Source organism: Podarcis filfolensis (genome assembly GCF_964270895.1).
Source record: "Podarcis filfolensis genome assembly, chromosome: 16".
In the NCBI taxonomy this organism is placed as follows: domain Eukaryota; kingdom Metazoa; phylum Chordata; class Lepidosauria; order Squamata; family Lacertidae; genus Podarcis; species Podarcis filfolensis.
Genome location: NC_139620.1, coordinates 8,825,048 through 8,850,385, shown reverse-complemented (window position 1 = coordinate 8,850,385; position 25,338 = coordinate 8,825,048). Strand labels below are relative to the sequence as shown.

At 49.3% G+C, this 25,338-nt stretch overlaps 1 protein-coding gene across 1 annotated transcript in view; it reads left to right on the top strand.

The window, feature by feature from the left end:
* Window positions 1-14,930: 14,930 nt before the first annotated feature.
* The window catches only part of KCNN3 (potassium calcium-activated channel subfamily N member 3), a 92,043-nt gene continuing 81,635 nt past the window's right edge, over window positions 14,931-25,338 (top strand). Inside the window, exon 1 of the mRNA XM_083591143.1 lies at window positions 14,931-15,860. Coding sequence (XP_083447269.1) covers window positions 15,069-15,860 — 792 coding nt within the window. The 5' untranslated portion in view covers window positions 14,931-15,068. The remainder of the gene's footprint in view (window positions 15,861-25,338) is intronic.

Sequence of the window (25,338 nt, the reverse complement as noted above, 5' to 3'; positions counted from 1 at the left end):
AGTTGGATAAATTGACAGGAAAGATTAGATACTTAAGAGACCAAAAGTTCATCGAGGACTGGGGGAAATTTGTGGAATATCTGGAATATATAAGTGAGGGACAGATAACGCTAATGGGATTTAAAGAAGCACTGTGAAAAATTAAGAAATATTGTCTAAAGGGAATAGAAAGTAAGATATAAATAATGTCAATATAAAACTAAGAAATGCGTAATATAAACAATAACTATGGATGATTTACGGAAAAGCTGAAGGAAGTCCAGAAAAGGAATAAGCTGTGAAAAATTTGATGTGAAACTAATATGTTTTTTTTCCTGTTTTTTGTTTGCTTTGTTTGCTTTTTGATGTAAATTAATAAAAATTTATTTTAAAAAAAAAGAGAGAGAGAGAGAAAAAGAAAAAGACAAAGACCACTCGTGTCCTTGCTGATGTGCTCCAAAGGGAAGCAGAGCTATAAGTGAGGTTTGGGCATCAAATGTACGAATTCATCATCCGGATATGCGCTTCAAGTTATGGACGCATTAACACATTGCGTTCCGTTTACCTTTTTTTTTTAGAAAAAAAATTAAGGGTCAATGTATGTTCGAGCAGAGTCTTAAAACTGCCCCGAGAAGCAGGGATGTAAACCTAAACAAACAATTCCTTCCACAGAAAAAGCTCCTAATAGAGCCAGTGCAGATGCGATGCAAGGAATTCTGATCGGATCTCCCCTCCTTCATAAAGTAGCCGTAGAGGGATGTTGGGATGTCTTCATTTCGATTATATATATTGTGGTTTTTAAGGCTGATGTCTTCTGTGAACTGCCCTGAGACCTGGGTATAGGACGGTATATAAATTCAAAAAAGAATAATAATAAATTCAGTAATAGTAGTAATGAAAAGCACTGGAGGGCCACAATTGGGCCTGAGGTTCCCAGGCTCAGAGCACTGACATGGGCAGACATGGGCTCAGAGTTGTACCAGCTGAGAACCTCTCTCTCTGCCCTCTGCTTAATGCTTTTCTGCAGCCTGGGAGATTATCCGCCTCTTCTAAGTATAAGGATATGATTCTTAATACCCTCTCCGGCAGCCGGGGACCTGATGTTTGGATTTTAGAAGTGTAAGAGAGATGTATGATCCCTCAGGAATGTGGGTTGGGACTTTTCCTGGGGGCCGGGGCAGAGATTCTCCCACAGCTGAAGAAGAGGCTATTTCTTCTTCCTGGGGTTAGGGTCTTTAACCCAACTGTGAATTTCTATTTCATTTCTACCCTGTTAAGAACATAGGGCCCATCTCGGTCCGTACAGTGGCATAGCATGGGGGGTGCACTGGGGCAGTTGCCCTGGGTGCAAAATAGGGGCACAAAATTTCAACACCCGGTGCTGCCTCAATATACTCAGTGCAAACCAGGAAATGACCTTTCCAGACAATGGAATGACTCTTCTTTTCTTATCTCTGTGGCTGAAATCTCCTGGGTGATGCGGACGGACACCATTAGGCAGTTGAATCATAGCTGTCAACTTTTCCCTTTTCTTGCGAGGACTCCTATTCAGAATAAGGGAATTTCTTTTAAGAAAAGGGAAACATTGCCAGCTATGAGTTGAATGCACATGCTTACTCTGTCCGTTTCCCCACCACCACTCAGTGCGGCCCCAGGCACTGGCAACCAAAGCTACGCCACTGGTCCAGCATCCTGTTTTGCTGATGGAAGGCCCCTAGGCAGGGCACTTAAAGCATCCTTGATTGTTTCTCTCCAGCATCTCTCCAGTTCAGGGGTAGACTGCCTTAGGAGATGGAGGCTCTGTTTTGAATTATCCTGGCTGTTAGCATAAGAAGAGCTTCTGGATCAAGGCAAAGGGGCCCATCTAGCCTAGCATCCTGTTCTTACACTGGCCGCCCAGGTGTCCAAATGGGAAGGCTGCAAACAGGATCCGAGCACAAGAACGACTCTCCTGTGGTTCCCAGCAACTGGTATTCACCCGCTGTGGCCAGTAGCTGTAGCTCTGCATGAGTTTGCCTTGTCCTCTTTCAAAGTTGGTGGCCACCACGGCAGTTTCATCAGCTATGAACCCGAAGAAACACTGCAAAACTTGGAGTTCGTAGTTTGGGGTTTGTAGTTAATGATATCTCATCACAGCCTCTTCCTGGAGCAAACTTTCGTCCATCCTTTTCTCGGTCCTCCCTTTGCTCAGTCCTAAGTCTAGGAAGTTTGCAAGTGGGACCTGAGTGCAACTGAGATTCAGAGGCATCTTCCCTCTCAGGATGGAGATTCAAGTCTGCCGCACAGCTACCTTTGTGAGGATGCAGAGGGCTGGGATCCTAGCTGCCCGCCGCCAGTGAGCATCCTGGATGCCGTTCTCCAGATGTTCTCTTGTAATCCTGGCCTCGCCCCAGCTACTTTCCTCTTTTTGCCAAATAGGGCAGCTCGAGATTATTTGGGGAAGGAGGGGTCTTATGTAACTACAGTTACATGGGAGTGTGTGGGTGGGGCTTTCTTAAAGCCTGTTGCGGAATTAGGATTGCTGCTGTACACACACACACACACACACACACACACGTGTTCTGGTTTGGGGCTACGAGAAATCCTGGGATGTCAGAGGCCAAAGATCTTCAGTACAAACTAATTTCCAGAGTCTGCACACCTGGGTTAACTGTTTTCTTCAGTCTTCACCTATACTAGCAGAAACCTTTTGTGTTCTGTGTCAATTGATCCAGATTATCTCTCGCATCCTGGCCCTGTGGACTGTGTACCCAATATTCTCTGCCCGCTAGCGCAGGTTCAGTATCATACAGGGTTGTAGTCAGCTAAGTTTTACTCAGAGTAGAACCGTTGACTTGACTGAGCGCCATTAACTTTGGTCTATTATTCTCAGTAGGTCCGCTCTGCCAATTGCCAACGATCATCACCATCTTTTATTATGCTGGGGATAGCTCAGTTGGTGGAGCACAAGACTCTTAATCTCAGGGTGGTGGGTTTGAGCCCCAGGTTAGGCAAAAGATTCCTGCATTGCAGGGGTTGGACTAGATGACCCTGGTAAAGGTAAAGGGACCCCTGACCATTAGGTGCAGTCGTGGCCGACTCTGGGGTTGCGGCGCTCATCTCGCTTTATTGGCCGAGGGAGCTGGCGTACAGCTTCCGGGTCATGTGGCCAGCAGGACTAAGCTGCTTCTGGCGAACCAGAGCAGTGCACGGAAACACCGTTAACCTTCCCGCCAGAGTGGTACCTATTTATCTACTTGCACTTTGACGTGCTTTCAAACTGCTAGGTTGGCAGGAGCAGGGACCGAGCAACAGGAGCTCACCCCGTCACGGGGATTCAAACTGCCGACCTTCTGATTGGCAAGCCCTAGGCTCTGTGGTTTAACCCACAACGCCACCCGCATCCTGATGACCCCTGTGGTCCCTTCCAATTTTACAAGTCTATTATTTATTAATTGCATTTATATACCATCTCCCCCCCCCCAAGGAACTCAAGGTGGCATATGTTGTTCTCCCCTTCCTCATTTTATCTCCACAACAACCCTGTGAAGTAGGCTAGGCTGAGAAGCACTGACTAGCTCAAGGTCAGCTAGGTAGCTTCATGGCTGAGCGGGGATTTGAACCCTGGTCTCCCAGGTCCTAGTCTAACACTAACCACTACACCACACTGCTTCTGAATAATATAAATTTGTTCATTAATAACAAATACCAAAGCTGCTGCCCAGATAGCTGCAGTTCAATGTTGCAATTTAAAAAAAAAATTAAATAAAAATAAATTTATTTATTTGAGAAACCTGCTGTTTCCATCTGTGGATTTTTGGGTAGCTATTTTTTTAAATTGTTCATTAATTGTTCTCCTTGTTCATTTTACTGGCAGTGGTGTTAAGTGGTTTTTTAATTTGAACAGTGTATAAGAAATATTTTTATCCTCTCTTAGCTCCAGCGGATCCCGGAAGTAGTAAAGGTGGCTTTTAACCTTGAACTTCAGGTGTGCTGGGCAAATGCAAGCCTCTCTGGTGTGGGGGACAAGCAGTGGGGGGGGGCGGGGCGGGGCGGGAATGTCCTTCCCTGATTGCTTTGTGATTTGCAAGGCCATTGAGTCCCAGGCTTTGCTGGGTGAGGCAGAACAGGAAGAGAGGTACCTGGATGCTGTGTCCATGGCAACCTGCCACCATCAACCTTTGGAGGAAAGACAGTGTATGTGTGTGTGCGGATGGGAGCCTCTTAGAGAGCAGAAAGCGGGAGAGCAGAGTCGGGGGGGCGGGGAGAGAAGCATTTCCCCAAAATAAGCAGGTGGATTATCAACAACTCGTACATTAGGAAACCCATTGCTTTCCCAATTACTGGTGGCTGATGATCAGGGTGCACTTGTGCCAAAGGAGTTTCCTTATAAAGATCAAACCTGTCCCTATTATTATTAATTATTATTATATTATTATTATTTCCTTCCGTCCTTTTTGTTCCCTTTCTCTCTAATCCTCTCTTTCTTGTCTTTTTGATTCTATCTGTTCTAGATATTACTTTTTTGCATTGTGAAAACTTTTAATAAAAATTGGGGGGTTTTTTATTTTAAAAGTTGCATACTATTACAGCAAAAGAACACGTTCTTGGTGAATTGGTGAGCTGGATTCTCCACACGGGGCAGAGCAGGACTCCCCATTTGAAGCCCAGCAGAGCTGCTTGCCAGTCAGAGTGGACAATACTGAGCTAAATGGACCAAGGGTCCAACTCAGTGTCTGTGTCTACTGTATGTATGTGTATATATATATCAAAGTTTTTAATCAATTTTAATTATAATCAATCTATTAATGTGGCAGCCCCAGCATGTTGGAACCATAGCATAGCTGTCAACTTACAGAATTGAAAATAAGGGACCAGCAGCCTCGAAAATAAGGGATCAGCAGCCAAAATAAGGGATCAACAATTACTTTGAGAAAATACATATTTTATTGTGTGCAAATGGTTTTAGATACCTATTAGGTCCATAAATTACCATATAGCATATATTCAACACAAAAAAAACAGCAACAATTTGTTGTTGACAAAGGACAGCTGGAAATAGAAAGGGCCCCATTACCTTCAGTAGCTTATTTAAGGGACATCATCAATAAGGGACAGCAGCGGGACATGGCGCTGGGATAAGGGACTGCCCCGCCAAATAAGGGACGCTTGACAGCTATGGTTGGAACTGCCTGCCTGTTGACCTCAGGCTGGCACACTCAGAACCTGCTTAAAACATTTCAGCCTATTGAGACATGTAGAAGTCACATGTGTTTTACTCTGTTTTTATTGGAGATATTAATTATTCCCTTTCTTAAAAATAATGTTTTTAACTCTATCTCTTATTGTCAGTGTGGAGCAGTGGTTAGAGCACTAGACTCCAGCCTGGGAGACCAGGGTTCAAATTTCCACTCAGCTACGAAACCCAGGGGGGGGGGGAATCACTGTCTCTCAGCCTTGCTTACCACACAGGGTTGTTTTGAGGGAAAAACTGAGAACTATGTACATCCCCTTGTGCGCTTTGGAGAAAAAATAGGATATTAATGTAGTAGTAGTAGTAGTAGTAGTAGTAGTAGTAGTAGTATTGGTAATAATAATAATTGTTATGTACTGAAGTTCTCACCCTGGGCCAGCAGGGGGATACTGTAGATAGTTATGCAAATGAAGGATCAAAAGTGACGTTCAGTGATTGGATAATTTTAGAAAGTTGTTACAGTAACGTGGTACTGGAGCTCTATATAAGCAGGCTGACTGAGCCCTTCAGTCAGTTCTGTCCTGGCCTGTGAATAAACAAGAGCTGTTTGAAGAATCGCTGTGTTGTCTGATATGTTCACCCACAACTTAACAACAACAACAACAACAATAATAAATAAATAATTTTTTTGTAACCCACTTAGATGTTCTATGTACAACCAAGCAGTATGTAAATTTTATTAAATAACTGAAAATAGACACTGGCTCCATTGTCATAACAACCACTTTGAGGCCTGCCAAACCATCCCTAAAGTTGCGATTTTCCCAGAAGCCTCCAGGTTTGCCTGTGGTCTTTCTCTCTCTTTTTGGCTTCATCTGGCATTCCACTTGGGACTCTGTATTTGGCAGATTGGCTGTTTCTCTTTTCTTTTTGTAAGGCTCATGGATGAAAGAGATTTATTTCTCAAAGGCAAGGACTTCAACAAGAAGTTGGGGGGGGGGAGTTTGGCTTTCGGAACAAAGGCTGCAAATGTTTCCCACGAAATTACAATGGGCACTTTTTCCTCCTGGCTTCCATGGCGATCACTCCCGGTTACGTAACAAGTTTGGACTCTTTTGCAGAGGACAACTGGAGGGAGGTGGAAGTGGCCAAAGGGGCAGTGTGACATTGGCCGGCCGGCAGCTTCCAGAGGGGTCATCTGGGGTCCGAGGGGATGCAGTGGTCAGTGGTAACAGGCTGGGTCCAGGCAAGATAGAGGGGAACTAAGAAAATTCTTGGGAGAAACTAGGGGCCTAGATTGGAGAGATAATCGTTCTGGCAGAAAGGAGAGCTCAAGAGATTTATTTGTGGTCTTTGTTTTTTGTTTAATTAAGAGTTTACAAGTGGGAATTGCAGCAAAAACGTTGCAGCATTGAGCGATCCTGTTCAGGGTTCCAATTGGCCAGCCATGCCCCACTTGAGGCTACTCCATTCCATGCCCCCTCTACCCAGTTTCCCCAGTTTCCTTTCCCAGTGGACACTTAATGTTCTGTGGCTCCTTGGGCCTCACTGGAATGGCTCCCGATAAATGACATGCATCACCAAGAAAGAGAAAAATGTGGCTGTGTTTATGTCTTGGTGCCATTTTAGAAAGAAAGAATTGCTACAATTGCAATAGGAATACAGTGGTTCCTCGGGTTACATACGCTTCAGGTTACATACACTTCAGGTTACAGAGTCCTCTAACCCAGAAATAGTACCTCGGGTTAAGAACTTTGCTTCAGGATGAGAACAGAAATCGTGCTCCAGCGGCACAGCAGCAGCAGGAGGCCCCATTAGCTAAAGTGGTGCTTCAGGTTAAGAACAGTTTCAGGTTAAGAACGGACCTCCAGAACGAATTAAGTTCTTAACCCGAGGTACCACTGTACAAGAAATCTCACCCTGGTGGGGAAGACAGTCCTGTGTACCTGCTGCGGTCTAAGTGCTCGTTGTGAATGGTCCACTTCAGGGCTCCCTCCTGCCCTCCCTATTTCAGGTTTAAAGTACACTAGACAGTCCTTCAGGCAGAAGATACATTCAAATAAGGTGTTTCGTAGAATTCGTACTGTTTAAACCGAAAGGGTTCGAACCATCGTAAGAGGTGTTGAAATTCTAGGAGGTTGGATAGTTACGATGGAATGGTCTCAGGGGTGAGGTGCACATTTTTATTCCTATTTATTTCTTATTATTACTTTGTAAAAAAACCAAACACCTTCAAATAGAGGACTATCCTCTGTAAAGGGCATACAACACATACGTATAAGAACATGAGCCAATCATCCATCTAATAAATTTTGTTGTTGTTTAGTCGTTTAGTCGTGTCCGACTCTTTGTGACCCCATGGACCAGAGCACGCCAGGCCCTCCTGTCTTCCACTGCCTCCCGCAGTTTGGTCAAACTCATGCTGGTAGTTTTGAGAACACTGTCCAACCATCTCGTCCTCTGTCAACCCCTTCTCCTTGTGCCCTCCATCTTTCCCAGCATCAGGGTCTTTTCCAGGGAGTCTTCTCTTCTCCTGAGGTGGCCAAAGTATTGGAGCCTCAGCTTCAGGATCTGTCCTTCCAGTGAGCACTCAGGGCTGATTTCCTTAAGAATGGAGAGCTTTGATCTTCTTGCAGTCCATGGGACTCTCAAGAGTCTCCTCCAGCACCAGAATTCAAAAGCATCAATTCTTTGGTGATCAGCCTTCTTTATGGTCCAGCTTTCACTTCCATACATCACTACTGGGAAAACCATAGCTTTTACAATACGGACCTTTGCTGGCAAGGTGATGTCTCTGCTTTTTAAGATGCTGTCAAGGTTTGTCATTGCTTTTCTCCCAAGAAGCAGGCATCTTTTAATTTTGTGGCTGCTGTCACCATCTGCAGTGATAGATCTAGCACCATCTAGTAATAGAATCATAGATTTGTAGCGTTGGAAGGGACACCAAGGGTCATCTAGTCCAACCCCCTGGAATGCAGGAATCTCAGCTAAACATCCAGTCTAGCATCCTATTCTCAGAGCTGGCCACCCAGACGCTTGTGGGAAACCCTTGCCCATCCCGCAGCTTCCAGCAACTGTTATTCAGAAGCAATGATAGACCTCTCCTCCGTGAATCTGTCTGATCCTCTTTTAGAGCCTCCCACATTGTCAGCTGTCCTGCAGGTGGGAGTTCCACAGTTTAACTCGGCGCTGTGAGAAGAATGTCTTCCTTTTATCTGTCCTGAATCGTCCAGCCATCGCTTCATCGGATGTCCCCAAATTCTAGGGTCATGAGAGAAAACAGTTTTCTCAATCCACTTTCTCGATGGCATGCATAATTTCATAAATTGCTTTTGTGTCACCTCTCACCTTTTCTCTCTAAACTCCAAATGCTGCAATCTTTCCCCATAGAGGAGTTGATTCATCTCAATGATCATTTTGTTGCCCTTTTCTGAACTGTATAATACCCATCTTAATTGTTGTAACCTGCCCAGGGACCTTAGGGTGAAGGGCAGATAGAAGAAGAAGAAGGAGAAGAAGAAGAAGGAGAAGAAGAAGACAGGGCCTGAGTGGATATTTTTGTGGGGAGGGGATGTGTTTGGTACTCTTGCAAACTTCATGTTTCCTTAGTCTAAGCATACAGAAACCTCCCCAATTACTCCCTTTTGGAAGAATTTGTGCTGGCACTCACCACCACCTGATTTCACTTATAGAAGGAACAAAGTATATTTATACACACACACACACACATCATAAATCTATTCCGTTTTCAAAGTCATTCAAAAGACTCGGAACAGAAGGAACAAAAATCTGCATCAGCCACTTGATGCAGCTGTTGTTTGAGCCAGAGCGAAAGGCGAGGGAGCAAGGAGGTTGTGGGAGGGGCCTTAGCTCAGTGGGCGGAGCATCAGACATAGGTGAACCAATGATATGACTCAGATGTCTACGCTTCTATTTAAATCAGCCCTTTATTAAGAACGATGAGGACTATATTTTTTTTTTGGGGGGGGTAAAGCACCATAACTCAGTGGGTAGCACATCTGCTTTGTTGGCTGGAGGTCCCAGATGCAATACTTGGTGTCTCCAGATGGAACTGGGAGTCACTGCAGACACAACTAAGCTGGGTAGACCAGTTGTCTTAGTTGATAGGCAGCATCCAACATTCCTATTTAAACCAGCCCTTCATTTAGACTTGGTTAGAGTGTGGTGCTGATAAGGCCAAGCTTTCAGGTTCGATCCCTGTGCGGGACAGCTGCATATTCCTGCATTGCAAGGGGTTGGACTAGATGATTCTTGGGGTCCCTCCAAACTCTACGGCTCTATGACTGACAAAGACTAGATTCTTACTTTGCTTTGAGGGAGAGTGTATTGCAGGCATGGCCAAACTCAGCCCTCCAGATGTTTTGGGACCATAGCTTTCAACATTTCCTTTTTTTTTGCGAGGAATCCTATTCAGAATAAGGGAATTTCCCTTTAAAAAAAGAGAAACATTGACAGCTATGTTTGGGACTACAACTCCCATCATCCCTGACCACTGCTCCTGGTAGCTAGGGATGATGGGAGTTGTAGTCCCAAAATATATGGAGGGCCAAGTTTGGCCATGCCTGGTGTATTGACAGCAGATTTGCTTGCAAAAGAGCCCCAGCATCTCCAGGTGGGGCTGGGAAAAATATCCCCTGCCTAAAACCCTGGAGAGCTGCTGCCAGTTGGTGTGGACCAGCCTTCCTCAACCTCGGCCCTCCAGATGTTTTTGGCCTACAACTCCCATGATCCCTAGCTAGCAGGACCAGTGGTCAGGGATGATGGGAACTGTAGTCTCAAATCATCTGGAGGGCAGAGGTTGAGGAAGCCTGGTGTGGACAGTACAGTACTGAGCCAGGGGGACCAATGTTTTGACTGAGTATAAAGCCACTTAAGGGAGGGCCAGGAGGCTCTTACAAGGGGGCCCCAGCAGACCCATCCATAGCTGTCAACGTTTTCCTTTTTTAAGGGGAAATTCCCTTATTCCAAATAGGATTCCTCGCAAGAAAAGGGAAAAGTTGACAGCTATGGACCCATTCCCAATCGCCCAGCAGGGCCAATGTCTCTCCAACCACAGAATCTTCTTGTAGAGCTCAGATTTCTTTCTTTTTCGGCTTCGATATTTTCCTAAGACCATTCCGAGACAGACGGTTCTGTTGGTTTTCCAAGTAACCCTTCACTAATGGGCCATTCTGAGTCAGCACCCTGCAGTTCCTTCGGGAAGTATCCGATGCAGATCCTCGCTGGCCGGAGGCAACCTTTGCATTTAATGCAAAGCGCAAAACGCCTCACTCCTGAGAGTTTGGAGGAGAGGGGAACCCCGCTGCTCCTTCTGCATTTGATGTCGTTGTCTAACGGGATGTGAAATTAAAAGCAATATTTCTTAAACGAACCCGTCCCGCTGCCTGGGGCAAGCAGGACGCGGGCAGAGAGGTGTAAAGCGTATGGCACCAACCGTCATGCTCGCTTCAGAAATAGCATTAATGTGCTCCATTTGGTGGCTAACGCCCAGGAACCTTTAAGTGTACTATCTAAGCGCAATTTTCACAAACTGCACAATTGGTGCCCTGCGCCATTTTACTCCTTGGTAGGCCAGCTATCAAGCGGGTTTACTGCCTTTCGTCTTCAGGGGGCTTTCTGCATCCTGCTGCCCAAATGGTTTAACCTCCAGTGTTACACAACAGTCCCCCCTTTTAATAATCTAATTAAATAATCGTCCTTCAACAGCCAGCAGTCTGTGGCTACAGAGCAGGCTCAGGGAGCCGCATTTGAGACTTTATCGCTTTAGAGAAAAGGAGAGTAAGAGGTATACAAAAATATCCATAGCACAGAGGGGAGTTTTTCCTCCCTCGTTAACATCCAAACTGGTGGGAATCCAGTGAAGGTGAATGTTGGAAGATGAAAGAAAGTACTTCTTCACATAAAAGGTAAAGGGACCCCTGACCATTAGGTCCAGTCGTGGCCGGCTCTGGGGTTGCGGCGCTCATCTCGCTTTATTGGCCGAGGGAGCTGGCGTACCGCTTCAGGGTCATGTGGCCAGCATGACTAAGCCGCTTCTGGCGAACCAGAGCAGCGCACGGAAACGCTGTTTACCTTCCCACCGGAGCGGTACCTATTTATCTACTTGCACTTTGACGTACTTTTGAACTGCTAGATTGGCAGGAGCTGGGACCGAGCAACGGGAGCTCACCCCGTTGCCGGGATTCGAACCGCCAACCTTCTGATCGGCAAGCCTTAGGCTCTGTGGTTTAGACCACAGCGCCACCCGTGTCCCTACTTCTTCACATAGCACAGCGTTAAACTGTGGAACTCACTCCCACAGGAGGTAGTGATGGCCAATAAATTGGGTGGCTTTAAAAGAGGAGTGGGCAAATTCATGGAGGAGAGGATTATGTGAATGGCTGCTAGCCGCTATGGCTGGGAACACCAATGCTTCTGAATACCAGTTGCTGAAAACCACAGGAGGGGAGACCTGCTTTTGTGCGCAAGGGGGTTTCCCATCTGGCTGGCAGCTGTGAGACCAGGACTAGACGGACCACTGGCCTGATCTAGGAGGTCTCTTCTGTTCTTAGTCTTCACTGGTCTGGTTTTGAGCTTCTTTAATCTCTCCTAGTCCCCTCCACCCCCACTTTTGGTACTAAATTCGGGTGTTCCTTGCATTTGGTTGGTTACTCTTTTGGCTTCCCCTCTATTCGCAGCCTGAACACTGGAAACAGAGAGAGAATGTTGATTCGTAGAGCATCATCAGAATGTCTGGTTTTTGGAGAGGGATGGCAGATCAGTAGTACACCCAAAAGGTATCAGGTTCAATTCCTGCCATCTCCGGTTAAAATGACCAGGAGATTATGGAAGATACCACTCTCTGCCTTGGGGGGCTTCTGCCAGTCGTAACTGGTGGTACTGGGCTTGATGGGCAAACAATCTGACCCGGAGAGAGGCAGCTTTGCAGAGCAAGCCTAAGGGCAAGTCCCTGCCCCAAGGAGGTTACAATTCGGGGAGGGAGGAACAGGTAGATAGCAGTGATGGCTAGGGCCCATTGGGGCTGGGAAGGCAGGGAGCCCAACAGTAGGTGGCGCCAGAGCCAATGAGAGGCCAGGCCAAGAGATTATAGCTTTGCCCCTGCGGGAGCTGAGCCTCTTGGTCAGAGGAGAGCTTTTTGCAAACACTCAGCTGCTTTTTGTGTTAATGGATGTAAAATGCATCAAGATTGATACTCCTTTTCTTCCTGGCCTGAATCTTCCAACCTTCCAAGCTTCATAGGATGACCTCTTGCCCCGGTAAGAGGAGACGGCGAAAAACTTATCCCATCCACTTTCTCTCCTCCCTCTAAGGTGGGAATACATACTCTCCAACATTTCTCCGATGAAAATAGGGACGTCCTGTTCCATCATCATCATTTTATTATTTATCCTCTGCCCATCTGTTTTTTGTTGTTGGTGGTGGTTCAGCTGCGGCTTTCTGCTTCCAGAAAAGAGAGAAACAGCCACCATGTGGTACCCTGCCCTCTTCTGATATGGAGTATCAGAGGTTGGATGGCCATGTGTCATGTATGATCCCACTGATATTCTTGCATTGTGGGGGGTTGGACTAGATGACCCTCGGGGTCCGAACGCTACAATTCTATGGAAGTCATCCAGATCGGTGGCCATTTTTCTCTTTCCTGGAAGCAAAATTCATAGTACAGTGGTACCTCAGGTTAAGAACTTAATTCGTTCCAGAGATCCGTTCTTAACCTGAATCTGTTCTTAACCTGAGGTACCATTTTAGCTAATGGGGCCTCCCGCTGCCGCCGGAGCCCGATTTCTGTTCTCATCCTGAAGCAAAGTTCTTAACCCAAGGTACTATTTCAGGGTTAGCGGGGTCTGTAACCTGAAGTGTCTGTAACCTGAGGCGTCTGTAGCCTGAGGTACCACTGTATGTGCTTTGGGTAACCATATGATACACCAAGCATAAGCAAACTCAGCCCTCCAGATGTTTTGGGATTACAATTCCCATCAACCCTGACCACTGGCCCTGTTAGCTAGGGATGATGGGAGTTGTAGACCCAAATCATCTGGAGGGCCGAGTTTGCCTATTCCTGTGATACACCATGTCCCTGTTCACTCCGGGGATCAACTCTCATTTCACTGTATGTTATATGTCTCTATATGCGGCTTTATTCAGTCAGATCTGTTTGCACTGACTGGCAGCAGCTTTCCAGGGTTTCATATAGGAATCTATCCCGGCCTCACTTGGAGATGCTGCCGGGGATTGAACCTGGGGAGGCCTCCGGTTGGCCAATTTAGGAACAGAATGTTGGACTAGACGGAATCACAGAGCTGGAATGGGCCACAAGGATCATCTAGTTCAGCTCCTGCAATGCAACAATCTTTTGCCCAAGGTGGGTTTCGAACCCATGACCCTGAGATTTAAGAGTCTCACTCTCTACCGGCTGAGCTATCCCAGACCTGGCCTGATCCAGCAAGGCTCTTGTTACGTACGCGAACAAACATACATAGATTAAAGAGAGACATATTTATTTGGTTTGGAGTTGTTTCACTCCATCCTTCCACGTGCTCTCAAGAGGGATAGAACTGACCGGCAGATAGACTTGTTGTTGTTGTTTAGTCATGTCCAACGCTTCGTGACTCCCTGGACCAGAGCATGCCAGGCACTCCTGTCTTCCATTGCCTCCCGCAGTTTGGTCAAACTCATGCTGGCAGCTTCAAGAACACTGTCCAACCATCTCGTCCTCTGTCAACCCCTTCTCCTTGTGCCCTCCATCTTTCCCAGCATCAGGGTCTTTTCCAGGGAGTCTTCTCTTCTCCTGAGGTGGCCAAAGTATTGGAGCCTCAGCTTCAGGATCTGTCCTTCCAGTGAGCACTCAGGGCTGATTTCCTTAAGAATAGATCGGTTTGATCTTCTTGCAGTCCATGGGACTCTCAAGGGTCTCCTCCAGCACCATAATTCAAAAGCATCAATTCTTTGGCGATCAGCCTTCTTGATGGTCCAGCTCTCACTTCCATACATCACTACTGGGAAAACCATAGCTTTAACTATACGGACCTTTGTTGGCCCTTCATGGATCACTGCCTTGCCGTGGCGAAGGGGCTTGAATAACTCAGAGAAGCTATGAACTATGTCGAGCAGGGCACCCAAGATGGACAGGTCATAGTGGAGAGTTTTGACCAAACGTGATCCACCTGGAGCAGGAACCGGCAAGCCACTCCAGTATCCCTGCCAAGAAAACTCCATGGACAAAGACAAAAGGCAGATAGACAGACAGACTGGTATAAATCAGACCAGGGAAGGGATGGAGAGAGCGAAGACAGACACACGCCGGCGGGTGAAAATCCCACCGGCAAAGCTTCGCAGCGGATGCCGGCATGCAAAGCTTCACCTGTTGATCTCCCCACCTGACTCACACACCCCACCTCGATGCCGCGGACTCCTGCCTGGACTCGCGTGTCCGATGGATCAGCCTCGCGCGGCGATCCCGAGAGAGCCAAAAGCGCAGCCCAGCCGTACGCCCAGTCGAGGGCAAAGGCGCGGCGGACTCCAATTCCCGTGGTGCCGCGGGGCGCGCACAGGCGCACTGGCCGCCGGTGCCTTTGGGGAGGGGGCGGCGGGCGGGGGAGGGGGTGATGTCAGCCCGGCGGCTGCTCCCGGGCAGCCAATGAGCGGCCTCCGACGGCAGGTGGGCTTGGCTGGCGGCGCGCGCGAGAGGCAGCGCTGGCTGGCTGTCCATTCAAGCCCCGCTCGCGGCTCGGCTGCAGCAGCTGGCGCCGGCAGCTCCGGGCCGTCGCTTCTCCGCCGCCGCCGCCGCCGCCTCGCCACCCCGCCCCGCAGGCTGGGCATCCGAGGGGGCCGCTTGGATGCCCCTGCCCTGGGGGAGGCAGCGCGCTGAGCCCGGGCAGGGGCAAGCCAGGGCCGGGAGATGGAGCCGTCGGGGCCCTTCCACGACTCCGGCGTGGGCGATCTGGACGCCGACGAGTCGCGCCCGCCTTGCCCGCCCTCGGGGGACGAGCCGCGCCCGTCCGCCGCGCCCCCCAGCTTGGCTCCAGCGGCGGCGGCGACGACGGCGGCGGCGGCGGGTCCCCTGCGGGCTCCTCCCCCGGTGGCCGCCCTCCGCCCTTCCTCCCGCCAAGGGAGCCAGCCCAATGTAAGCGGCGAGCACTGGGCGGCCCCGGGCCACTCGCCCAGCTCCAGCGGCGGCGGCGGCGGCGCGGGCACGGGCGGCAAGCACCGGCAGGCCAGCCCGCTGGCGCACCGGCGGGACAGCAACCCCTTCACCGAGATCGCCATGAGCTCGTGCAAGTACAGCGGCGGCGTCATGAAGCCGCTCAGCCGCCTCAGCGCCTCCCGTCGGAACCTGCTGGACGCCGAGGCCGCCGCCGAAGCGCAGCCGCTGCAACTTCTGGGCGCCGGGGCTCACCCGCCCGAGATCGTCATCTCCCGGGAGGACAACCACTCCCCGCAAGGGCTGCACCCCAACACGGCCGGGCTGTCGGGGACCGGAGGTGGCCCCCACAAGCACCCGCCCGTCGGGGGGCCCTCCTTCGCCAAAGCGCCCAAGCGCAAGAACCAGAACATCGGCTACCGCCTGGGCCACCGGCGCGCCCTCTTCGAGAAGCGGAAAAGGCTCAGCGATTACGCGCTCATCTTCGGCATGTTCGGCATCGTCGTGATGGTCATCGAGACGGAGCTGTCGTGGGGTTTGTACTCCAAGGTAGGCGCGGCTTCCCCCCCCCCGGAGCCTCGGAAGGCGTGTGTGTGGTTTTATTTGGGGGGGGGGGGCGGATGTCCTGGAAGGCGCCTTCCAACCTCTCCAAAAAGCGCGCACCGGCGCTCTCCAAACCAAGAAGGCAATTTCTGAATCGCGACGCGTGACTTTGTTGGGGAGGGAGGGTGGAAGGAAAAAGGGGAGCCACGTCTGAAAATTGGTGAGGGTATCTAGCATCTTTTGGGGGTGGGGGTGGGAGGTGGCGTTAACATATCTGAATCGTAAAGAGGGTGGGATGGAAAACTGCTCCCCCCCCGCCAACAGCAACCGAAGTTGCGCGCATGAATGTGCTCCCCATGGTAACGTTAGCGCCAATTGAAGTTTGCCTGGGTTTTCCCCTCCCTCCATTCACAGTTGCGGTTGATTCTTTTTTTTGGGGGGGGGGCGACGGAAGGGATGGCATGCTTAGGTGAGAGGGAAGACTCTCTGGTGGCTCCTTCCGCCCAAATTGCTCCCTTACCTCCCCAGAAAGAAGGCTTGATGGACCCCCCCACCCCCTTCTCCAGTAAGAAAGGGATACAGGTGGTATTGGGGGGGGAGGCGGTAGAAAGAGAAAGAGAGAGAAGGGCGGGGTCACAGTGCTTTTTCCCCTGCTGTGTAATCCAAACCGTGCCTATTCGGAATTAAATCCCATTAAACCCGGCGGGGTTTACTCGCATGTAAATGGGATCGGGCATGCAGCCTGGAGTGCATTTTCCCACCTAGCCAGCTTCCATCTCTGATCGCTATTGGAAGATGCTTGGGGGTGGGGAGCAGGGAAAAAATGATCAGTGGGTTTCTGCTCACAGTATTCTTATTTTTCACCCCCCCCCACTTGACTCTTTGGCTTGCACACCCTACTGCTGCCTCCATAGGAGAATATTCCACGATTGGGGGTGGGCATTGGTGGCTGCCGTTTAAGGCTTGTAGTACATCACAGCGGAAAGGTGATGGGTTGCATTTTGAGAGCTCCCCCACCCCCTGACTCAGAGCCAAGATTGTCCTCCATGTTCCCCCTCTTTCCTCAATCGGGGTTTTCTATGGGGTAATCCGGCTGTTGATTTCTGTAGGGAGCTACTGGGGGTTGCAGCTGCTTTTCAGCTTGCAATCATGTGATTTTGACTAGTGTGTGTGTGTGTGAGAGAGAGAGGAAGATGATGGACAGGAAACCCCTTAATCATTTGAGACATGAGGCACCCGCTTTCTGGGCCCTGATGCTGCTGGGTTCCTGGCCCCCCCCCCTCCCCGAATCTGAAATGCACAGTGGTTCTTCTTCCCTCCTCCCTTCTGCTGCTGCTGTAGCTCAGTGGCAGAGAATCTGCTTTTGCATCAGAAGGTACCTGGTTCGATTCCCAATGGCATCTCCAGGTAGGGAGGTCCCCTTCCTGCAACCCTGGAGAGCTGCTGCCAGCCTGTGTAGACAATATTGAGATCAGTGGTCTGAACTCAGGCAGCTCCCCATGTTCCCTTTTTGCTGGCCCTTTTCAATAAAAAAAAGCACTTGAGAAAAGCCTGGCTGGATCTGGCCAAAGGCCATTTAATATGTTGCTCTCAGTAGGGCACACCTCTTCCTCCACTAGATTTATGCAGGAATTAAAGGGCTTTGGGGCTGAAATAACTCCTCAAACCCTTGTTTAGGGGCCCCTCTAACCTGACATTCGAGCTTCATGTGTACCAGAACTGTAGGGGGCAGTATTAAGGATGTTGCTCTGGCTTGGTATCTGCTGAGAGTTTTTATTGCTTGGGAGTTGCCTTCCCCTTGGGGGCTGTTGGCTCCCTATCTGAGCCCAGTTAGCCTTGCGCTGCCCTGTGGCACGGAGTTCCAGAGGTGAACTCTGTGCCGAAAACTCCCGGTCCAGCTCATTGATTGTGGAGATGGGGAAACTCAAAGCACTCTGTATGTTGCTGGACTCCTGATGGATTGGTCATGAGTGATGGGAGCTGGAATTCCGCCACAGGTTCTCCATCCGTTGTTAAAGGAGTGGTGCTGGAGGAACAAATGTTTAAAGAATAACAGTCCTCGGTTGTGTGGACAGCTAGATGCTGCTACCAATAATTGACATAATATTAAAACGTATTTATTTATCGCTAATTTCGTTTACAAATAATTTCCCAGTGGGCGTCCCAAAGCGTTTTGCAATATTGTGAAAGCATATATCAAACAGCTGCATGTGTTTAAAAACAGTTAAAATATTAGCGTATTTTAAAGACAGTCTTAATTTTGTATATAACACCCATCTTAAAACAGTAAGAACAATCGCTCATATATCATATAGATACAAGTGAGCTTAGCATGTCAGACTCAGACCTGGGAGAGCAGGATTCGAATCCGCACCCAGCCGTGAAGCTCAGTGGATGACCTTGGGCCAATCGCTTACTCTCAGCCTAGCCTACCTCCCAGGGTTGTTGTGAGAATAAAATGGGGTGGAGGGGAACAATGTAAGGTGCATTGAGCTCCTTGGGAGGAAAGGTGGGATACAAATGTAATTCATAATAATAATAATAAATTATAATATCATTCGTGCATATGATCCTTTGGGAGGGCGGGATCTGTTCTTAATCCTCGCTGCCAATTAATTTGATTGGGTCATTCCCCAAATTCCAATATCAGGAGGAAAAGGCAATAGCTTTTTTCTGCCTACCCCCTTGGCACCACTCCCATTTTCATAAGTTCCTGTTATGCACACACACATCCCAAATCAGTCACCTTATTTTCCAACCTGAGGATGAGGGATCCAGTGGCCCTTTCCAATATTGCTGCCTTCTGACTCCCATCTCAACTGGCTGGGGATGATGGGAGTTGTAGTCCAACAACATCTGGAGGGTGACAGATGTTACCAGCCCTGTTTTATGCCACATTTGAACCGTACATTTCAAGCACCACAATACAACTCTAACCAGTCATGGCTTCCCTCCCTCCTCCCACAAGACTTATGGGAACTGCAGTTTGTTAAAGGGGCTGAGGGTTGTTAGGAAAACACCGGTTCCCTTCGCAGAGCTACAATTCCCAGTTCCCTGTTAAGAGGCATTGATTGTTAAACCACTCCTTAGGGAGGAAGAGCAGCCTACAAATGATACATATAAAAAACAGACAGCTGGACAAAACTAGGAAGCAAGATGTGGTGGTGGAGTATTCCTTGATGTTCGCTCCCCTCTAAGGAGCCTGGTATGGAGAGATAGACTGCCACCAGACATGGAAGTTCATATTTAGGCAAAGGTAAAGGGACCCCTGACCATTAGGTCCAGTCGTGACGGACTCTGGGGTTGCGGCGCTCATCTCGCTTTACTGGCCGAGGGAGCCGGCGTACAGCTTCCGGGTCATGTGGCCAGCATGACTAAGCCGCTTCTGGTGAACCAGAGCAGTGCACGAAAACGCCGTTTACCTTCCCGCCGGAGAGGTACCTATTTATCTACTTGCACTTTGATGTGCTTTCGAACTGCTAGGTTGGCAGGAGCAGGGACCGAGCAACAGGAGCTCACCCCGTCATGGGGATTCGAACCGTCAACCTTCTGATCGGCAAGTCCTAGGCTCTGTGGTTTAACCTATAGGGCCACCCGCACACAGGTGGATTGATTTTGCCCCCTGAACTAGCTCGTTTGGAAAAATTGTTCCATACGCCACAGTAGTGGCATAGAGAATTTTAGGCTTGGGGGTTCAAGCCTCTCTGACTCCCTCCCTCCCTAGGCTACCTCCCCAGCCATTCTGTTTAAAGTCTCTTCTTCGTATCCTCCATGGATTTTTCTGTGTGGCTGGAATGCATTCTTGAACTCTGATATTGCATCTTGTTTTCCTTGGAGGAAAATGTCGTGGGAATGTAGAATCGTCACGTTGGAAGGGACCCTCAGAGTCATCTAGTCCAACTCTCTGCAGTGCAGGAATATCAGCTAAATGTAGAAACTAGCCAAAAGTACGGAAGTGAAAATGGGCATCTGTTGCCCCGCCCACTTTGTCCTCTGGCCCCGCCCACACCTGACATGTGGCCCCCAGCAGGCAGTGTGGCCCTCAGACTGAAAAAGTTCCCCTCTTCTCCTCCTATCGCTGAGCATGTCCTGTCTCCCTCTGTTTTGCCCCTGCCCCCATTTGTGTGTTTGGCACTGTATGCTCCATGGAGGCTGAGACCTAACTTCCCCTCTAGGAATCTCCCTCCGGGGACGTCTATGCTGCTGCTTTTCTTTTCACAATGACACTCTGCAGCATTTTCAAGGTGCCTTTCCTTCTGGGAGGGCAGAAAGTGGCTGCGGTGCTCTAGCTGGAGAGCATCTGACCAGCAGGGGTGATGGGCAGGACTTGAGCTATATGAGTGCACAGGGGACTGGGGAGGCTGCAACTCTCCAGGTGTTGTTGGACTCCAACTCCCAGCAAGCCTAGCAGCGGGCATGGCCATGACAAGGAATCATGGGAGCTGTAGTCCAACCAATAATCTGCAGGGCTAAAGACTCTCCCATCCGTGGCCCAGGTGAAAATTTTAATTTTAGTTTTTTAATTTTAATTTTGCTGCTTCTTCCTGGCCTCTTGCTAAACACAGATAATGGTGGGGGGGCGTCATGTCCCCACGGGGGCCTCTTTTCTTGCTTTGTAAGGGAAGGGGCTGAAATTGTATGTGTTTTTAGGCATAATAATACAAATCTTTATTTATGCCCTGCCTTTCCCAGTTCAGAAAACTGGGCTCAGGGCAGCTAACAACAAATTTAAAACACTTAATTGATGCGACAAAAAACAGCATAAAATACAGTATAAAACGCGAATAACAATAAATTCAGAATTCAAAAATCGATTTAGGGGGGAAATCCATCCAATAAACATTAGATGATCGCCAGGGCTAGCTGGCTAAATTAGTCCTATTTGGGCCAGCGAGGAGACCAGGGGAGAATTAGCTGGGGGATCCCAGAGCGGGTAATCTTCATACAAAAGGGAGGGGGAGGGAAGAAAGGGGAATAAAAGACTAGGCTAAGTTCAAGTTGAAAGCCAGGCAGAATAGCTCTGTCTTACAGGCCCTGCGGAAGGAAGTTAAATCCTGCAGGGCCCTGGTCTCATGGGACAGAGCATTCCACCAGGTCGGAGCCATCACTGAGAAGGCCCTGGCCCTGGTGGAGGATAGTCTGACTTCCTTAGGGAATGTCCTAGATCCTATTCATTCCGAATTTCATTTCGATCCCCCTCCCCATTGCCTTTCCATCAAGAGTCTGGGGCAGACAAGGGGAAGGTGCCCTTTAAGATTCTGACACCCGAGGAACGTGCATTTACGCCTATTGCGACCCCTTTGTGCCATGGGACTTTAAATCTCAGATTCAGAGAGGAATCATAGTAATGTAGAATTGCAAGGGGGCACCAGGGTCTTCTAGTCCAACCCCCTGCAATGCAGGAGGCTTTTGCCGAATGTGGGTCTCAAACCCATAACCCTGAGATTGTGAGTCTCCTGCTCTACTGACTGAGCTAGCCAGCAGCTATGGGCTTGCAAACTCTTTGGAGCTGAACTCAGTACTGGGGGAACTGAGAGCGGTGTGGCAGTTAGAGCGCCAGACTCGGACTGGTAGAGATATGGGTTCAAATCCCCACCCAGCCGATTATGTTCATGGGGGACGGGGATCTGCGCCAATAACAATCTCTTGGCCTAACCTACCTTGCAAGGTTGTTGTGAGCGTAAAGGGGGGGGAGTGGGGTGGGCGTGGCAGAGAGGAAGGCGGGCAGCCCAGCGGTGGGTGGAGCCAGAGCCAATGGGAGGCTGAGCCGTCCCCTGATTGGTTGTAGTTAAAAGGGCAGGTAGGTGGGGTCGGCTGAGGACAGACTGAGGCTGCCAGAATGAATCTTTCTCAACCTTGGGCTAATTGCTGTTTCTTGCCTACCTCGCAGGGTGGTTGTTGTGTGGCAGTAAAATCTGGCAGCTGCTCTTTCTGCACATAATCTTCCCTTACAGAGATGAAGCGCTGGGGGGAGCAAGGGCACCACCACCTTTGAGCTCTGTGGAGGAAGAGGTGGCGAGAAATGCAAGGAATAAAACAAACAAATAGACCTTCCTGGCTGGGTGGGTGTGAGACGGTTTGTCAGCTGGCAAAGTGCGGCTGCCCTGCACATGCGCAGCAGGCATTCTCCTCCATTAATTCATCTGCTTGTTCCTGTACTGCATCCTAGCCTAGGGAGAGAGCAAGCACACCGTGTCAGACTTGCAAAGGTGTGGGTGGGACTGGGAATCTTAAGGTTGAGCATGTGGCCCCCTGGACCTCTCTGTCTGGCTCTCCACGCCACACCCCTTGCTGGTTCTGCATTGCACCCTGATTATTATCCCCAGGCTGGACTGTGTCCTTGGATTCCCGATTGTGGCTGCCTCAATTCCCCTCCCCTTCCTTAAGCTCTCTGCCTCGATGCCCTTTCTGCATTATGGCTATAACAACAGTCATACTGCCCTGCCTTTCAGGGTTGTTGTGGGGATTCTGTGGAGTGATGCATAAATGAGGGTTAGGGAAAACTGTGATCCCCCCCCCACACACACATTGATTGCATTCATATCCCACCATTTTCTCCAAGGAGATCAGGGCAGTGTACGTGGGTCTCTTGGTCTCCGCAACAACCCTGTGAGGTAGGTTAGACTGAGAGGGAGCGACTGGCCCAAGGTCACCCCATGATCTTCTTGGTCAGGTGGGGATTTGAACCTTGGCCACCCAGGCCCTAGTCCAACACTCGAACCACCACACAACTATGGCCCTCCCAGATGCATAATCCCTGACCATTGACCATTCTGGCTGGGGGCTGATGGGAGCTGGAGTCCAGGAGACATCACTACACCCTTTTGCGAGTGTGGTCCCTGATTGGTTGGGACATGTGTTTAGGATGCCTCCGAAGCCCTCCAGGTGTTGCTGGACTTCAGCTTCCATCATCCCTGACCATTGGCCATGCTGATGGGAGCTGGAGTCCAGGAGACATCACTGCACCCTTCTGTGTGTGCATTTAATATGTGGTCCCTGATTGGTTGGGACATGTGTTTAGGATGCCGCCGAAGCCCTCCAGTTGTTGCTGGACTTCAGCTCCCATCATCCCTGACCACTGGCCATGCTGATAGGAGCTGAAGTCCAGGAGACATCACTGCACCCTTCTGTGAGTGCATTTAATATGTGGTCCCTGATTGGTTGGGACATGTGTTTAGGATGCTGCTGAAGCCCTCCAGGTGTTGCTGGACTACAGCACCCATCACCTCTGTGCTCTCTGGGGGCTGCTGGGAGCTGGAGTCTAGCTGCCTCCCCCGAGGGCACTGGGTCCCCCCCCCCTAATCCCTGGGATGAATGCTAAGATATTCTCCCTTGCCCTGATTGCTTCTGATTTCGACACCACCTTCCCCGCTCTCCTGCCAGGCTCGCCTGGGTACCTGCGTGTCTGCATTTAGAAGGCTGGGGGAAGGAGTGAAGTTCTCTGCGGGGAAGGGAACGTTGGCATGGGAACTCTTTCCAGGGCCTGAGAAGCCTGGCGGGGAGGCAGGGCTGCTCTCTGGGGACTTGCCAAGGAAAATCACACACCCTCACACTCTTCTCCCCACCACCACCACCCGGAAAAAAACCCCACAAAACAAAACCCCACGAAGAATGTGTGTGACGCTGGCACTTTGCCACCTCTGAGGTTGGTGTGATCTGGAGTCTGCCCCTTGTTGCAACACAATAGCAGGTCTCAAGGTTAGGCTGGGGGAAGCGTTTCTTTCTTCTCATGCCAGTTGGTAGCTAAATATATCTCTTGCCTTCCCTCTCCCCCCCCCCCCCAATCTTGATTCTGCATTCACTCTTTTCCCAGCTCTGAGGAAGAGCAGCGCTTGGTATCTTTTTAAAAATATATCTATTAAGGAGGTGATGGAGATCAAGGCAGCTAAGCAGTGTCAGCTCCCAGCCCCAAATCCCTGATTCTTTGTGAGTTGAACTACTTTGTGCGGGGGAATCTGCGCATCCTCAGGGGCACCCTTGTTTTATGCAGATCCTTACCTTCTTATTTTGCTTTTTTTCAAACCCCCCCCCCCAGTTGAATTTTAATAGCAGCTTTCAGGAGAAGGAAAGGAAAGGAAAATAAAAGGAACTAGAAAGATTAAGTTGCCAGAGTTCCAGGGTCTGGAAACCAAGCCTTATGAGGAATGGTTGAAGGAGCTGGGTATGTTTAGCCTGGAAAAGAGGAGATTGAGAGAAGATAGGATAGCCACCTTAAAATATCTCAAGGGCTGTCACATGGAAGATGGAGCAAGATGGTTTTCTTCTGCTCTGGAGCGCAGGACCTGAACAAATGGATTCAGGTTACAAGAAGGGAGATTCCGACTGAACATCCCTCAGGAGATTGTGCACCTTTGCATTCGCTGAGATTCCTGCATTTCAAGGGGTTGGACTAGATGACCCTTGGGGTCCCTTCCAACTCTACAATTGTATGATTCTGTGATTTACTGAATTGACCATTCCCTTCGTTACTTAGAAAAACATTAGTGCATTTTTGTTTCCTTTTTATCAACATATTTGTTAATCTTTTAAAAACTTCGTACAGAGGAAACAATGGAAAAAGCACAGGATGAAAATAGGCAGACCCAGAAATGTATCTGCTTGCTTGTTTAGTTGCTGAAGTTTGTCATCTAAATCAAAGCTACTACAGTGGTACCTCGGGTTAAGAACTTAATTCGTTCCGGAGGTCCGTTCTTAACCTGAAACTTTTCTTAACTTGAAGCACCACTTTAGCTAATGGGGCCTCCCGCTGCCACTGCACCGCCGGAGCACGATTTCTGTTCCCATCCTGAAGCAAAGTTCTTAACCCGAGGTACTATTTCTGGGTTAGCGAACTCTATAACCTAAAGCGTATGTAACCTGAAGCGCCTGTAGCCCAAGGTACCACTGTACATACCAGATTTTATCAATTTGTCCTGCCACTGTTGGAGGGCCCTGCAGGCTCTGTCTGTGAGGTTCTGGATATTCAAAATGAATCTGCAGAGATGCAACAGTCAGAGCTAGGTTTCCTCTTTCCTTTTCCCAAACTGACTTTTATTCTCTCTCCCCTGCTGATGTGTAAATAAATCTTGCCAGCCCAAGGTCTGGTTGGAGCATAGCTGTTGTGCCTGTTATGAGCTTGAGCTGAAATCTAGGAACTGTGAAATTTTTAGGAGGGGTGATGGGACAAGTGAGAACCTGGAAGGAAAAACTTAAGCACTCCTGAAAGCTGTCATCCTCACTTTGTTTTTTTTACCTGGGAGTAAATCCCATTGGACACAGTGGGGCTTCCTTCTAAGTAGACTGAGGACTGCTCGGTTAATCTTGTTTGTTCAGTGAGAGAGGCCGTAGGCACTGTGTGAAATTTCTCAGATGAATCCGATAGAGCTTAAAGATCACCATAGAATCATAAAATTGTGGAGTTGGAAGGGACCCCAAGAGTCATCTAGTCCAACCCCCTCTCAGTCTCCTCTTTTCCAGGCTAAACGTACCCAGCTCCTTCAACCGT